The sequence below is a fragment of the Lactuca saligna genome, chromosome 4 (assembly GCF_052625555.1).
Source record: "Lactuca saligna cultivar CGN05327 chromosome 4, ASM5262555v1, whole genome shotgun sequence".
In the NCBI taxonomy this organism is placed as follows: domain Eukaryota; kingdom Viridiplantae; phylum Streptophyta; class Magnoliopsida; order Asterales; family Asteraceae; genus Lactuca; species Lactuca saligna.
Window position 1 is genome coordinate 279,507,151 of NC_136420.1, and position 16,456 is coordinate 279,523,606.

Here is a 16,456-nt window from a genome sequence, read left to right on the forward strand (position 1 = left end):
AAGATACCCAAACTATGATGTCGGAACTCTCGAAGTGGTCTTCAATAAAGGATAAAGTGCACATGCTCAAGATACATGATTCATCAACCGAAGATCAAGAGCGCCAATCATAAAATCTCATGAAGTGAAGAATGTGAAACAACTTTGTTGATCAATCGCCGTTACGGTGCAAGCATCACAAAGAATAGTATGAAGTCCAACTGTGGTATGGAGTATTCTTCCAAAATAATCGGCATGAAATGAACCAATGTGACAATTCAAGGTTCGGTTGTAGCAAAAATTAGTGTTAAAAAAATAATTGTTTTTTTTTTTAAAAAATTGGTTTTAATAAAAAAGACAAAATTGCAAAAATGGTCCCTATGTTTGGCAAAATTATGCGACTTTGGTCCAAAACAATACTTTGATGCACCACTGGTCCAAAATTGGATTTTTCCATTGTTTTTGGTCCCTCCCATTAACTTCCGTCCATATACTCCGTTACATGCAATAAAGACCGGGGTATTTTCGTCTTTCCACTTACAGGGACCTTTTTTGCAACCTTATTCAAAATAAAAGCAGAGCTACATCACTCTTCCATCTTCAACTTCACGAGCTTCATACTCTTCCTACTCTGTGTTCACAATTTCTTAGAGATCAAAAATTAAAATGGTGATGTGTTTCTGTGGTAGGGAAGCAGTGGTTCACACCTCCTGGACATCAGCAAACCTTGGTCGGAGGTTTCTTTCCTGCCCTCAAAAGGTAAGTGTTCGATTTTGCTATTTTACCCTCATTTTGGAAAATCACCCTCATGTTTAGGGTTTATTTTGTTACGTGAAGGGTTCCAGATGCCGATTCTTAGGATGGATTGATCCTCCCATGTGTGCACGATCTATGTTGATAATACCCGGATTATTGAGGAATATCAACAATGTAAACTATCAAGTGGCAAGATTGAAGATGTGTTTGTTTGCAAGTTGGTTACTATTTGTGGTGGTTTGGGTGCTTTTCATTTAGTAATAAGCAATTAGGGACCCCTGTAGTTGCATGTAATTTTGGGTGTTTTTTGTCTTATGAAATTGTAACAAGGGAATGTGGTAGTTTTTGGTATTTGATAATGTAATATCAGTTTAGGGTTATTTTGGACAACTTCAGAAATTTGTACCCTTTTCAAGGATATAATGAAAATGTATTGCAGTTATCACCTAATGTTAATGTTTATTTGTTGTTTCAGAAAACAGTTGTTATAACCATAAATGTGTTCCATAAACATGACAACCAACAATTGGTATAAACCATAAACATCTTTCTTCACCAATGACAAAAGGTTGACATTAGTTTCATGACCAAAAGGGCTAAAAGACCAAAATAAAACCATTACAACAAACTAGTTTTAAACCATTACATCCAAATGCACAAAAGTTGTGCTAAACCAAAAGATAAGTTTTTAAACAAAATACACTAATTCCTGCATTGACTGCTACCTCCATTCCCTCCTTGACTGCATCATGCATTCCCTCCTTGACTGCTTCCTGCATTCCCTCCTTCATTGCTTCCTGCATTCCCACCTTGACCCTTGCACGTCCTTGAGTTATGACCCCTATTGTTGCATTTCCCACACCTGACACTAACAAACTTTCTGGTAAGTTTTTCAGGTTCACCTGCACCATGATTTTGCATCTGTTTATTATATTTTTCATCTGGACTTCTCTTTATCTTGGTCTTAGGTCTCCCAGGTTGATTGTGATGTGGTGGTGGTGTTAATTGAAATGGACAGGTACTTTTTGGCCACATGGTTCTACCCTTTATAGGGTCCACAGTGTAAGAGTAAGCTTCATTCCATGTTTGAAGCCAATACACTTTGTTGACATAAGTGTAAAGCTCCCCAACTTTGTCTCCACTATCAGCCATTTCATGTATTGTAGCTATGGCATGCCTGCATGGAATCCCATTCAATTCCCACCTTCTACATGTACATGACATATTTGTCATGTCAACCACATGCTGGTCATGCCAAGGACCATAAACTTCATACTTTGCAGTCCCATTCCATCTATCTCTATATTCGACTGAAGCTTCCCTATTTCTCTCAAGTAACTTTGATGCTGTTGGAGTGAGTGGACCTGGAGCTTTGGACATCACTTTCTTCACATTGTAAATCCTCTTCATAAGGTACTGCCTGATGTACTCAAGACAACTTATGATGTGCTTATTCCTACCATGAATAAGCTTACTGTTGAAAACCTCACATAAATTTTTGAGCAATATATCTGATCCTGCTCTGCCTGTATTAAACAAGAAAATTATATGAACTAAACCATATACAATGAGCACTAGTAAAGCTTCACCTAATTTAGGGAATATAACCTGAAAAGTGGCTTCTGGCCCAATGGTGAGAGGGGATTTTCTTCAACCACTCAAAAGAATCCTTATTAAACTTGTTAAGTTCATTCATGTAGTGTTCAAATTCTGGTACTGTGGTTGCTATTGCACACTACCATAAGTGATCTTTATACTCTTTTGTTTTCCATTTTTTCCTCATGTTCTCATAAATATGTCTTAGACGGAATCCATGCTCAGCCTGTGGGTAACTGTATGGACTTCACCAAGAGAGCACTTCTTCTCCTTCCCCATCTGTTTTAATATTGCTTTCCTTCTTTCATCATCACTATCTTCACCTAATGAGTCCCATTCATCATTATCAATTACTTCAACATCTTCAACATCTTCTGTATCAACAACTTCATTTTCAGTCTCAACACCTTTTCCTCTGTCAACATATTCAACATCTAGATCAACATTCATATAGAAATCACTCATGTCCACCTCAATATCACGTACATAGTTTTCTTCATCTTCAAGAAAGTCACTATCTTCCTCACTCCCTTCACTACCCCCTTCACTACCTCCTTCACCAAGTCCTTCACAAACTCCCTCACTTTCAAATTGAACTTCCCCTAGTCCTGTGCCAAGTTCTGCACCAACACCCATACTCTGATCATTACCATCATTAAAAGTATATTGATCAAAGAAAGGATCAAAGTCTTCAAATTGAAATGGTTGGTCATCAAAGGTATCAAACTCTCTTGTATTTACTTCTTGGTCACCAACATTTGCACCTTGATCATGAACTTCTGTATCTTGATCACCAACAGGTGCACCTTGATCACTAACATTTGCTCCTTCATTACCAATTTCAACATGTGTATCTTGACCACCAACAGTTGCACCTTGCTCACTAATATTTGCACCTTCATTACCAATTTCAACATGTGCATCTTGATCACCAACAGTTGCAGTGTGTTCCAAGTTGAAACACAATTTCTTACTACATGATTGACTCCCATCAACTAACCTCAATCTCTTATTTGAATTGTATTCGGGTGTCTCATATCTTACTAAACACAATTCAAGATTTGGGACATCTTGATCACCAACAGTTGCAGTGGGCACATCATCTGCTATTTCCTCAATTATGACCCTAGGTTTAACTCTTGGAGACATAAAGTATGTAAGTAACTTAGTTTCATTATGTTCAGTGTATACCTTGATGATCTTATGATGTTCAATGTACTGTGCAAGACTAAGTACATCAATATCATTCCCTAGAGCTCTAAGACCAAACTCCAAATCTCCATTTGGCAATTGATAGTGGTAGTAAATGACTGGTGGTACATCATAACCAAGCTTCAGCATCACCTCGTCCAACTCATGCACAGAGAACTCATCCATGTCTACCAAGTCAATGTGGTCTAATTTTCCTTCAATGTAGCTTATCCCTGGGAATTTTGTGAACCTCCCTCCATGATGGAGCTCAATAGTGAACATCGTGGGATATCCTTCTGTAAAAATCATGAACCAAACCAAAAAAACATTACTTTATATGGATTGTAAAAGATTTTGTTTTTTGTTTCAAAGAAATATGTAAGAAACAGAGTACGTTACCGTAAATTCGGATTGCATCAAAACACTGATTTCTTGGCCTGATTTCCCACATTTGGACCATACTCATGGATTCAAACTTACGATTGCGGTTGATGATCAAATGCAAGATTTCAATGAACGATTAGGGTTTTCGATCAACAAAGTGGGTTTAGTGCGTAGAGTGAAGGGTCATTAACTGTGTATATCATTCAATATGGCGGTAATCGATGATATGGAGGTGGAAAGACGAAAATACCCCCGTCTTTGTTGCATATAACGGACTATATGGACGGAAGTTAATGGGAGGGACCAAAAACAATGGAAAAATCCAATTTTGGACCAGTGGTGCATCAAAGTATCGTTTTGGACCAAAGTCGCATAATTTTTTTAAACACAGGGACCATTTTTGCAATTTTGTCAATAAAAAATTCACTAAATAAAAAAATTGGTGTTAAAAAAATAATTTATTGAAAAAAGTTATTTAATAAACAAATAAATAAAACTGAACAAAAAAATAATAAGCGGGTTTAAAAAACAGGGCTGAGAAGAGATAAGGGAAGGAAAGAATAATAAGGAAGGGAAAGAATGGAGGAAGGAGGAAGAAGAGAAGGGAGGAGGGAGGGTCTGGCCGATGTTAGCGAGGAGGGGGGATGAAGAACGAGCTGAACCGAGGTCAAGGAAGTGTTGGTTGTGGATGGAAGGTTGGGTGCGGAAGGGTTTGATTGTGTGTGGACGCAAGGGGGGAAGGCAGATCATATGTGGCTTCGTATCTAAGAGGCGCGGTGGCTGCAGACGAGGGGGAGGTTGTGGGTGGAAAAGTTAGTTGCGGTGCGAAGGATATTGCGGCTCGCACGTGCGGTCTATTGGATGACTGCAGTCCGAGAAGATGACAACAACTAATTACGGTTTGAACCAAGGCACTGATCCGAACTGAGGGCAAAAAGGAGCGGGTTGCGGTCTGACTGCAGTTCATCAGCAAGATTCAAAGATATGGAGTCCAGACCTCGGTCCGCAGCCGAGAAAGAGGATGCGGCCAGGTTCCTTCACATCCGAGGCTGCGGTCCATCAACAGATCTTGTTTTTTTTTTTTGATAAATAAAGATGAGGAAAAAGGGCTTTGGTCAAAGGAAAATGAGTGTGCAGGTGGGTTTTAAGGGACAAAAGGTGATGGGATTGGACAATGTCATATGTTTTTTACTTGGGAAGGCAAAAGTGAGTGAAATACATTTTACCCAATAGAGCAAAAATGACAAAGTGTTTTATGCAAACACTTAAATACGTCCAAACTCTTGAAACAAAAGATTCACAACAATAAAATTGTGAAGAATAAGAACTTCATACCTCTATGAAGAAGAGTTATTGGGTAAAAAAAGATACATCACTTTAAGAAAAATAATCTCATAATTTGTGTCTTTTCCTCTAAGAATAAAGAATCTCCTGGAACAATTTCTTCAACATTTTGGAGACTACAAAAATAATTTCCTCTTCCATTTTTCTTCATTTCTTCAATGGAAAAATACTTAGAACCTCAAAAACATAAATTTCCAGCAAAGAATTTGTGTGAGCAGCAGCAACATAATTATTCTTCTAAGCAAGAATCACCACGGAAAAATAGAAAACTCATCAAAACGTTTCCGGTTTGGATCCGAAAATTCTTGCAAAAACACAAAAAATCTTCAAGATAATCATCGAAACGGATTCGTTCTCTTGAACTAGTCGATTAAACCTTCAAGGTACGGCTCTGATACTAATTGATAGAACCCATTTTTATACGAACGGTGGATGCGGAAGATAATATCAAGAATATATCGTGTATGAAATATAAAAAATATGAAGAACATTTAATGAGTATTCATAGATAAATAAGGGAAAGGAAGAAAAGAAAGAGAATGCATAAAGAACGTGGGTGGGAGAGAAGAATATCCCTTGGTAGGGAGAGATCCCATAATTTCTCTCTCTGTGATTACATTTTAGAAAAGATGCATTACATGAAAAGTGACCACCTCTCCCTTTATATATGAAGGAGAGTAAAATACACCAACAATACAATAAGGGAAAAATACAACCTAACTATCAGTCTATCACTCATTATTTGTAGAACATTTTCATGCTCCAACAGATTTTATAAACCCAACGACAACCAATTGTGTGTTTTCCGGGTGGAAGTGGAACCAGATACCATGTATGAGTCTGATAAAGAGTTGCAAGTTCCTCAACCATATCGGTCTGCCAAGGGGGATTAGAAATAGCCTCTTTGTAGGCTGTTGGCTCAGAGAGACGATGTACATTAGCAATAAAGGAGGCAAACACCGATGAGTAAGAGGAATAGACAAAGTCAGGAAGCTTTGTACACTTCTTAGTACGATAAGGCCTTGATGGAGGGGGATCTTATGATTTGCAAGTAGAAGATCAACGATATATGGTGGATCAAATGCATGTGGTGGATTAGCAGCAAGTGGTAGACCAGTGACATGTGGTGGATCATCAATGACAATGCTAAATGGATCAATAGTACGAAGCTCATCTTGGGTTGCATCATGTGACTGAATAGGAATGCTATAGAATGGAATATGCTCCAAAAAGGTGATATTGTGAGATTCATACAATTTCGGATTTGAAGGATCATAGCATCGATAATCTTTCTGACCAATACCATATCCCAAAAAAACACAAAGAGGTAATTTTGAAGACTTATCTCGCTCTACATGAGGCTTCTATAAAAAACATGTACACCCACACACTCATAATGAAGAATAATCTGGGAGTTGTCCAAACAAGATTTCATAAGGAGACTTCCCCGAAGTGTATGCAGTAGGAATGCGATTAATAACATAAGTGGCGGTATGAACAGCTTCTCCCCAAAACATATTGGGAACTTGAGGAGAGAGTAGTAAGGATCTAACTATTTCTAGGAGATGTTGATGTTTTCTTTCTGCGACACCATTCTGCTTAGGAGTGTCTATACAAGTTGATTGATGTACAGTTCCATCAGATGCCAATAACTGTTTAAAATCATTGGGGGTAAATTCTTCTCCCAAATCAAACCAAAAACATTTTATGACAGTAGAATGTTGAGTCTTGACAAGAGCTCTGAATTCACTATATATGGTGAAAAAATCTGACATGTGCTTCATAAAATAAACCCATGTATAACGAGTGTAATCATTAATGAATGAAACATAATAGTTAGCTCCTGATTTGGAGGTGATCAGAGAGGGACCCCACACATCTCTATGCACAATATCAAAGGGAGCAACAGAACAAGTGACACTTTTATTAAACGGTAAAGCAAAAAAATTTCCCACTTTACAAACACAACAATCAGAAATATCATCAAATTTCAAAGATCCTAACACACCAATGGAAACCAAAAACTGTAAACGAGACGCTGACACATGTCCCAAACGAGAATACCAAAGATAAAAAAGAGACGATGAATGGTTTAAACGAAAAGACAACAAATCGAGACTAGATGCAGCAACATCAGCAACATGTAGCTGCTCTAAGACATAAAGCTCTCCAAGTCTACGGTCTATACCAATCACCCTCTGAGACCGAATATCTTGTACACAATAGAATGAATCAGAAAAGAAGACCCAACAACCAGATTTACACAACTGACTGACCGATGCAAGATTCAAAGCAAGTGTAGGAATGTAATACACATTTGTTAAAGATATATAAGGAGTGACAATAGAACTAACACCCTCTACTGACATGGGTGTAGGACTAGAATACATAACATAGACAGGTGTACGAGAAGATAATGAAAAGATGAAAAATGTGGTAACATGTGATGAGATGCACCAGAATATCCACAAGGATGAAGGAATACCTGACGTGTTGGATGAAAACAGTCCTGAATGAGACATAGAAGCTAACATGGCAGTTGGATTGCTAATTAAGAAATGCCTGAACTGCTCAACAATCTGTGGATCCAAGGCTGATGGTGGTGTGAAATCTATTTCATTCTCAACTGAAGGTGTAGCAGCAGCGTACTGTGGTGGCCTAAAATATGAAAATCAGGGACATGACTGTGTAGAAAACTTGTTCTATTATGAAGACTGAGACTGTGCTAGTGATCTTGTTTGTTGTTGCTGTCGATTTCCTTTGCTTGTCAGCAAAGTATAATTTGCCTTCCTTTGCTTGTCAGTAAAGGATAATTTGCCTTCCAATGGTTCTTCTTCTTACAGAAAGCACACTCATCAAATGCAACTCTGGGACAGTTTTAGTTTGAATATTAAGGTCGTTGTGGAACAGCAAAGACAGTAGGAATGCCTGTCTTGGGAGCTTTGTCAGCATGCGACTTGATACGAGTTTCTTCAGCAATCAACTTGTGAACAACCGAATCAACAGTGGGAAGACGTGTATGATGCAAGATTGATCTACTTAGAAAATCTAAACATAATACCATCAAGAACTGAACCAAACATTGCTCTTCCCTTCTATCAATATAAGGCTTCAAAGCCTTCAACACATCAGGTTCTGTAAGAGCTAATTGATCCCACAACTCTGACATAGTTGCATAAAATTCTTGAACACAATGATTGTTCTATTGGAGGTCTCAAATATCAAACTCTAACTGATATTGCTTTGTAAAGTTAGACTGAGTATACAATCTAGCCAAGTGATCCCAAACCTCCTTTGTCGTGTCATATTTCGCCAACTGAGTACCAATAGACTGGATGACAGAATTATTAATACAAGTAATGATCTTGGAGTTATCAATCACCCATGAATCCAGTAAAGTTGCATAATTATTAGCTTTTTCCTCTGTTGGTTTCTTCTTATCACCTGTAACAATCCCCCACACAGTCTTGCCCAGCAAGAAATTTTTCATAACATAACTCCAATAGGCATAGTTTTTGCCATCAAGTTGAATACTAATAGACTGGAGAGAATCATCTTTTAGGGCCATATTTCAATATCAGTCAAACAGTAAATACGAGTAGCAGCAAAAACAATTAAGATCTCAAAATCAACAAAGTTAGACGAAACATAACCCTCAAAACCAACAAAACGAACAAATCAAACCAAACCAAATACAGAAACGAGCAAGAAAAACCATACCAAAAATTGCAAACAATGTCAATGAACAGTGCCGATGAAAAGTGTAATGAACAATGTTGATGAACAGTAATCGCCGATGAACAGTAACGTCGATGAACAATAATCTGTGAATAGTACCGATGAACAGTAACTCGCCCCAAAAAAAAACAAAAATTACAGATAATCAACTGAGCTCTGATACCATGTAAACTAACAAGTGAAAGACATATAACGGCTAGGGTTTCGTATTATTATCAAAGAGAAGTACAAATACAATGAAAGAGAAAGACATAATGTATAGACTAACTAATTAGGGTTTCCTAGCGAATATGCTCAATCATAAAACCCAATACAAAATAAAGCTCAAAATCTTATCAGGCTAACAATCAATAACTCCAACCAAATAGTACCAATCATACAAGTTTAAAAGAATCTTAGTTAATACCTCTAGATTCTAATGTAATTTTAAAGCGAAAAGCTAGTGATCTTTTTACACCATCTAAATCCCAAAAGGTGTCCTACTAAAGGCATTCTGAACTGGATTTCCTCTGTTTACTATTCACCAGCAACATACATCGGTTTACCCTTAAGAAATTACTTGATATTTTAGGAAAATAAAAGAAAATTTTATACTACACTTAGAAATTATGAAAGGGGAACGATACAAGCCTATTTGCCTATAACTTAAGGTCACAATACCTTCAAAAACACCAATCATAAAAAATGCAGTAAAATATTAAGCACTATATGTTAGGTCCTTATAAAATCAGAAAACCCCCAAAATGTGCTTTATCTTGGATGTAACCCTAGATTCCAAAAGATGAAAATCAAATGACTTGATCCTTCAAAGATGTCACATAATTGTTGAAATATAGAAGATTTACTGGAAAATAACTTTGAATGAAGTCGGGCGGTTGATACATACCATCATCGACAAAAACATCGTCACATAAAGAGAGAACGAAGAAGAGAATTGGTATTGAATAAGTGACGGGAAATCTAGGATTGAGGAATTTTGCAGTCCATCATCAACAAGAACATCATTACATAGATACAGAATTAGGAAGATAATCATAAGTGGTGGAAAACATGGAGCGGATAAGCAGATGAGAAATCAAGAATTGAGGAATCCGACAAATATGAGAAGTGATCGGCTAAAACTAAAAGTGTCTGCTAAAACCGGAGAAGCCAACCTACTAACAGATAAGTTGAGGCTTAAAACATATCACTGCTCTTAAGACACCACTCAATTTAATATGTTATATAATTTCCACTTATATATTTTTTTAAAATTTCATTGTCCCTAATTTTTAAAATACTTTGTAAAATACTATTTTCCAATTATCTAATTTTTAAAATGTCATTTCTACCATTTAACTATAAAGTTTGTATAATATTATTTTCATCTATTCTATTTTGTACACCATCATGTTTATCTCCGTAGTATATATATTCTAATTTTTTTCTAGGTGGTCAATATTTCGATGTAAATTTATTGTTTTTTATGTATATGTCCGTATATATTCGAGTTTGTCGACATTTTCACTTTTTTTTTTAAGTTTGTTTGCTTATTTTTATATATGTTTTCTACATATTAGTTGGGCCACATGTAAAAACTTTTGGATTATTTGACTAAATTTATATATATATATATATATATATATATATATATATATATATATATATATATATATATATAACTTTTTCCGAGATTGTATAAGCTAAACCCTATAAGAGTTTATATATTAAACCGACGATATTATTGACTAACTCCAATATATATTGTTGAATAAAACATAATATAGGTGACAAAATTCATATGTTAAAACAATATCTAATAATAAACACGAACAAACTAAAATTTATACCGATATATATATATATATATATATATATATATATATATATATATATATATATATATATATATATATATATATATATATATATATATATATATATATCGGTATAAATTGTAGTTTGTTTACGTTTTCGTGTTTATTTTTAGATATGGTTTTAGCATATGAATTTTGTCACCTATATTATGTTTTATTCGACAATATATATTGGAGTTAGTCAATAATACTTTAGGTTAATATATACACTCTTATAGGGTTTAGCTTATACAATCTAAAAAATGGGGTACAATTTGCAATTTTGCATGTAGGTGTCTTTTCCCTAAGAAAAGCATAAACGATAAATTATAAAATTTAAATAAATCAAAAGCGAATAATAATATTAATAATGAACGGTAATAAAATAGTACCCATTTTTTGGAAATTTAATATTAATGTTTGTGGAGAAACTTCCTTTATATTAATAATGAAAGGAATACGAGTGACATTTCGGGGACCAACCTACAAAATTAAAGTCCTAACTATTAATGTTCTTAAAAGGTAAAAGAATGAATTGTATTTTAATTAAGGAGCATTCGGGACTGAGTTCCGAACGACTTAATATCTTATTAGATTAAGTCAAAATGAGAGTTTTACAGCAACAAAATTGTTTTAAAACTCCTTTTTTGACACTAAGGAAATTTGAGAATAAAGACATGTCTTTAAACAAAATGAAGGTTATTGCATTTTCAACTTCATGATTGACAATCGCTTCTGATCTGTGAGATTGTTACGTGAACGGATTGAAAGGGCGAGTCACATTGTCTATGGTGGATCGTTTGAATAGTGCAAAGTGATACCGTCTAAAATCTTATGCTTTATTTGGAAAGCGAAGCTTGGTAAAATCTCATCATCAGTTTTGTTAAAATTAAGGGGAGTCCTAACTCATCGATATGTTCCGTTGGTGGAGCGTGAGAAGTTTGCCCAAGAGTACTTGGATTTGAAACAGGGGACTGAGTATGTGGTGGAGATCAGCAAGATGTTCATAGAGAGGACCATATTTTGTCCTGAGTTTGTTGCTTTTGAGCAAGCACAGATGATTCGTTACTTGAGCATGCTTAAGACGGATATTAGGTAGTTTGTATCCACTCAACATTATGATTCTTTGTTGAAGTTGCAGGATGCCGCCAGGTGGCTTGAGATTGAGATGGAGCTCCAAACGAGGAATCAGAGACAGTCCCCATTTTTACGGCCAGAAAAGATCGATTTTGTTTATGCTTTATAAAAATCAGAGTACTTCTTTTAATAAAAATGTTCGGAATTTGTTCCCAGAAAAATACGATAAATACGTTATTAAAACATTTTCGAAGAAACGTATTTTATTCATTTTAAAACGTTTGGGATGTCATCGTCAATACAGGAACAAAAGCATAAACAGAACTTACATTTATTTACACTAGTGATCTACATCTCTTTGATCTCTCAGTGTAATGTGACTTCATATGAACACCTGTGATATAAATAAACTGAGTGGGTTAGGTTGGGAAACCTGGTAAGTACATAGGGATTTCAATCCCACAATGTTATACCATATATATAGTTTAAAATTCACAAAATATACAATTTCACCATACATATATATAAACAACTCTTATCCCACCCCGTCGATCCTCGCAACGAGGCTATCCATACTTTCGGACCTAAGATTAGTCGTTTTACCTACTCCATACTCCCGGATCAGAAATGAACGAATTTACCAAATCCATACTCTCGGACTAGGGAAGAATGACTAATCCATACTCTCGGATTAATGATGAATGATTATGCCTAATCCATACTCTCGGACTAGGGACAATGACTAATCCATACTCTCGGATTAATAACGAATGATTATGCCTAATCCATATTCTCGGACTAGGGACAATGACTATGTCTAATCCATACTCCCGGATAAGTGACATATACTAACTTCTATTCTCTGAGTTTAACTCACTTGTACTCGTAAGAATATACTACCCAATATTCCTCATATTTAATTTAGGTTTACTCTTTATCCTAAATTATCAAATATAATCAGGTATGTTCTTTAACATGAATTTCAAGCAACATCAATTAACTCGCACATAAACGTATAATTAATACTTCAATCAATACTTGTATTAAAATCATGTTCATGAAAAGGGACTATGCACTCACTTGAAAGGTGGTGACTCAGCACTCGGACAACGCTTCGATACTCTCAAAACAATTTCCTTCGATAAAACCTAGTATCAATACCACTAGGGTTTAGTCTAACGATAACCGTGACTAATTAATAGTCTAGCTATTATTATTATTATATAAGCATTAAATAATGCTCAATATAACTCATAATAATAGCCCAAATACTCATTATAAGTTCCTAATAATGTTACTATATTAAAACATAAGCTATACTAAAGATAGCGTAGGCATAGCTCACTTACAGCGGGTTTTCTCGAAAAACGGGCTTCGCTGGAGCAGGGTTTCCGAGCCGAAAGACCCTTTTTCTCGGGACTCCGGGAGCCTCGAGGCTTCCTTCGGGTGCTACGGGGTTTACCTAGGCTTTAGGGAGGGTTTGGGAGGCTAGAGAGAGAAACTACAGAGAGAAAGAATGTTGGAGAGGTGTGAAGAGAAGTGAATGCCCGGCACCTCTATTTATAGGAGGCCTGACTGGTGGACTCGCCGAGTCTGAGTCATGACTCATCGAGTTGGTCCATGTGGTGGCCTTCTGGTGGTGCCACGTGTCCAATTCTGGTGGTGCCACGTCACCCCTTATCGCGTATCAGCCCTCAAACTTAGAAAAATCATAACTTTCGTATACGAGCTCCGTTTTCGACGTTCTTTATATCCACGCGTAGGTAAAATCAAGATCTACAACTTTAGTTTAGACTCCGTCAGCTAATTCTCGACCGATCTCAAATTTAACAGTAGGAGGCGTTTAGACTGTTAAATGACCGCGAAGAGTTCATAACTCCTTCATACGGACTCCGTTTTCGTCTGTCTTTTTTCCGTTGAGTTCCTATTAATGAGATCTTAAACTCTCATTTAGGTCGCGTAAGCCAAAAACTGCTCGAGCTAAAATTCGAGTTTCGGGCCGTACACTGCTAAGCCGAATCTTAGAAAAATCATAACTTCCTCATACGAAGTCAGATTTGGGCGTTCTTTTTATCGATGTTCTTAGTTTAACATATTCTATGACTTTCGTTTTGATCACTAAGGCTAAAAAGTCCTCCATCATAAATTCACTATTTACGCTACCCGATGCCGTGCCGGTTCCGTCGCGAAACTTCGACGGGCCATAACTTCTTCGTTATAACTCGGATTTCGGCGTTCTTTATATGTACGAAAACCTTGTGACATATTCTACAACTTGGTTAAGACTATTTATTCTAAATAATCTTTTGTCGAAAAGTCATTTTTGACCCCTATTGCCTCTAAATTGACTAGCCCGGGTCTGCGGGCATTACAATTATCTCCCCCTTAGGATGATTACGTCCCGGAATCATCAACGAAAAAGGGCTCACATGATGACTCCATTTGTTATCTATTCATCCTAAGTCATAACTTCAATGTTTCTTCCAACGAGTATCTAACTCTTAGACTCCTTGACTGCAGGCGGTGCTCGATCTTGCATACGCTCTCTATTTCACGTTAGACTCAAAATTATGACCTTCAAGTCACAATCTCGATCCTCACTGGATACAAACTTAAGATAAGTTCTTTTATTAATACAATGGACCGATGTGTCATATTCTAATGACCTCTCATCGTATGTTGCAATGCTCAGACTCAGGTCTCTTAGAGTCAAATTCCAGAACAGTCTATACCTTCCTTCATGTTCTAGTCACATCTAAAAAGGTACAGTTTGTTTTAGAAACCGTCGAGATACTTTTACTGATCCCTTTGATTAATTCTTCCGGCTTAAGTCGGTGCTACATCGAACTTGGTTCTCTGAACCACGTAACATACTTATCGTAGTCGGACTCAATTCGATATGACCACTCGAGTCGGAATATCAACAATCTGCTTGGTCATTACCGAAACAATGGTAACAACATACTTGAATAAAACGAAATCAATTACTAGCTTCTTGGTAACCTTGTGACTTTCCCTGATCCAAGCGTGAGTCCTGTGCTTCCGGTAGTATATGCATCTACTACCTTTCACACCTACTCATACTCATCCCAAGTATTGTCTCGTAGTTTTCCAAGTCACCATACAAGAAAATCACATAACAGTTTAACGTATCAGATAACAAAACAAAGGTTTTATTATTTCTTGAAACTATTACATAAGTGTTCAAGTTCACCCTAGACTATGCCTCTAATAGGATACATCATACGACACTATGGCTACTGCATAACTTGATCTTTAGATATGAAGTCCTCATCCTTGATTCCTCGCACGGTTTTCCGCTTCGTCGAGGATCATGTGAAATGCCCTTGGCCTTGGTGGCGTTTCTGGTCTTGTTGCTTTATTTTTCTTTGGGCAATTCTTTGAAAGATGCCCCCCTTCTTTACATTCATAACACAACCTCTTGTTGGATGTACACTCATTGGCGTAATGCCCAGACTTTCCACACTTGAAACATGTCACCTCTTCACCGCATTTTCCAAAGGGTTTCTTCTTGCATTTATCACACCATCTTGCTTCACCTCCTCCTCCAGGCTTTGAGAATTTGCTCTCCTTGTTGGACCTTGAAGATCCTTCAAACTTCCGCTTCTCTCCTGCCTTATCTTTTTCTAGACCGTTTTCTCTTATCTGGGCCTCTACATTCTTAGCTGCCCTAACAGCTGTTTTCAAGGTAGTTGCCATTTTGACCATTGGGCCAAAGTCAGTGGGTAATCCGTTAGCAAACCTATCAATCTTGGAGAGTTCAGTAGGCACCAAGTAGGGGAATAGCTTCATCCTCTCGGTGAATGCGGTGGCATACTCATCAACACTCATCTTCCCTTTCTTCAGGTTCTGAAACTCGTTGTTCAGGTCTATCATATCTATCTCTGAGCAGCACTGCATTTTTAACTGTTCTAAGAACTCTTCCCATGACGTCCTTAAGGCTTCTCCTCGTGGCATTGTATCTGCCAATAGCTTCCACCAGCTCAAAACTCTATTTTTCAGTTGTCTTACAGCGAAGACGATCTTCTGTTTCTCGCTACAGTCACAGCTCTCAAACACCATCTCCATCTCGAAGATCCAATCCATAATCTCAACAGGCTTTGGGCTTCCTGAGAGACTTGGTGGTTTCGCACCCAAGAAATTCTTGTACATTCTCCCATCCTTGTTGTTTCTCCTCTCCGGGCCATCCCTTTGATCACCTTGAGTCCCCACTTAACTCACTTGGCGGCTGTAGTTCCCTTCCTCCGATTGCTCGGGAATCAGCTTGGGTTGCTCAGTGGGCATAGTAGGTTCGTCCCTATTCAACATCTGCCTCATTTCTTCCCTTTGTTCAGCTAGCATAGCCCGAATCATGGCTTGAACTCCAGCCATGGTGACTGGCTCAGGTGCAACTTCTTCTACAACAGGTATTTGCTGAACCACTGGGGGTTGGTTCCTATTCTCATGTGTGTTCACATTTCCGCTACGGGTCCTTTCCATCTTGATCTATACACCGAATAAGGTGAATCTAGACCTTTACTTAGGATTAACGTTTA

At 37.1% G+C, this 16,456-nt stretch overlaps 2 protein-coding genes across 2 annotated transcripts; both read right to left on the reverse strand.

The window, feature by feature from the left end:
* Nucleotides 1-1,482: 1,482 nt before the first annotated feature.
* LOC145040694 (uncharacterized) lies at nt 1,483-2,431 on the reverse strand. The gene is made up of 2 exons (XM_078988602.1): nt 2,344-2,431; nt 1,483-2,261 (listed from the first exon to the last, which is right to left on the reverse strand). Exons 1-2 carry the CDS (start codon nt 2,429-2,431, stop codon nt 1,483-1,485), a joined length of 867 nt encoding a protein of 288 aa, XP_078844728.1.
* A 104-nt stretch (nt 2,432-2,535) lies between these two features.
* Nucleotides 2,536-4,010, reverse strand: LOC145040695 (uncharacterized). Its single transcript, XM_078988603.1, has 2 exons — nt 3,922-4,010; nt 2,536-3,818 (listed from the first exon to the last, which is right to left on the reverse strand). The coding sequence occupies exons 1-2, from the start codon at nt 3,986-3,988 to the stop codon at nt 2,536-2,538; spliced, it is 1,350 nt and encodes a 449-aa protein (XP_078844729.1). The 5' UTR covers nt 3,989-4,010.
* Nucleotides 4,011-16,456: the final 12,446 nt, after the last annotated feature.

What these genes read in the sequence shown, in the direction of transcription:
- LOC145040694 (XM_078988602.1), bottom strand. Translation starts at nt 2,431, where the DNA reads ATGAATGAACTTAACAAGTTTAATAAGGATTCTTTTGAGTGGTTGAAG. An exon ending in GGCCAGAAGCCACTTTTCAG is followed by an intron (nt 2,262 to 2,343) that starts GTTATATTCCCT and finishes TGTTTAATACAG; the next exon opens with GCAGAGCAGGATCAGATATA.
- LOC145040695 (XM_078988603.1), bottom strand. Translation starts at nt 3,988, where the DNA reads ATGAGTATGGTCCAAATGTGGGAAATCAGGCCAAGAAATCAGTGTTTT. An exon ending in TGATGCAATCCGAATTTACG is followed by an intron (nt 3,819 to 3,921) that starts GTAACGTACTCT and finishes TGATTTTTACAG; the next exon opens with AAGGATATCCCACGATGTTC.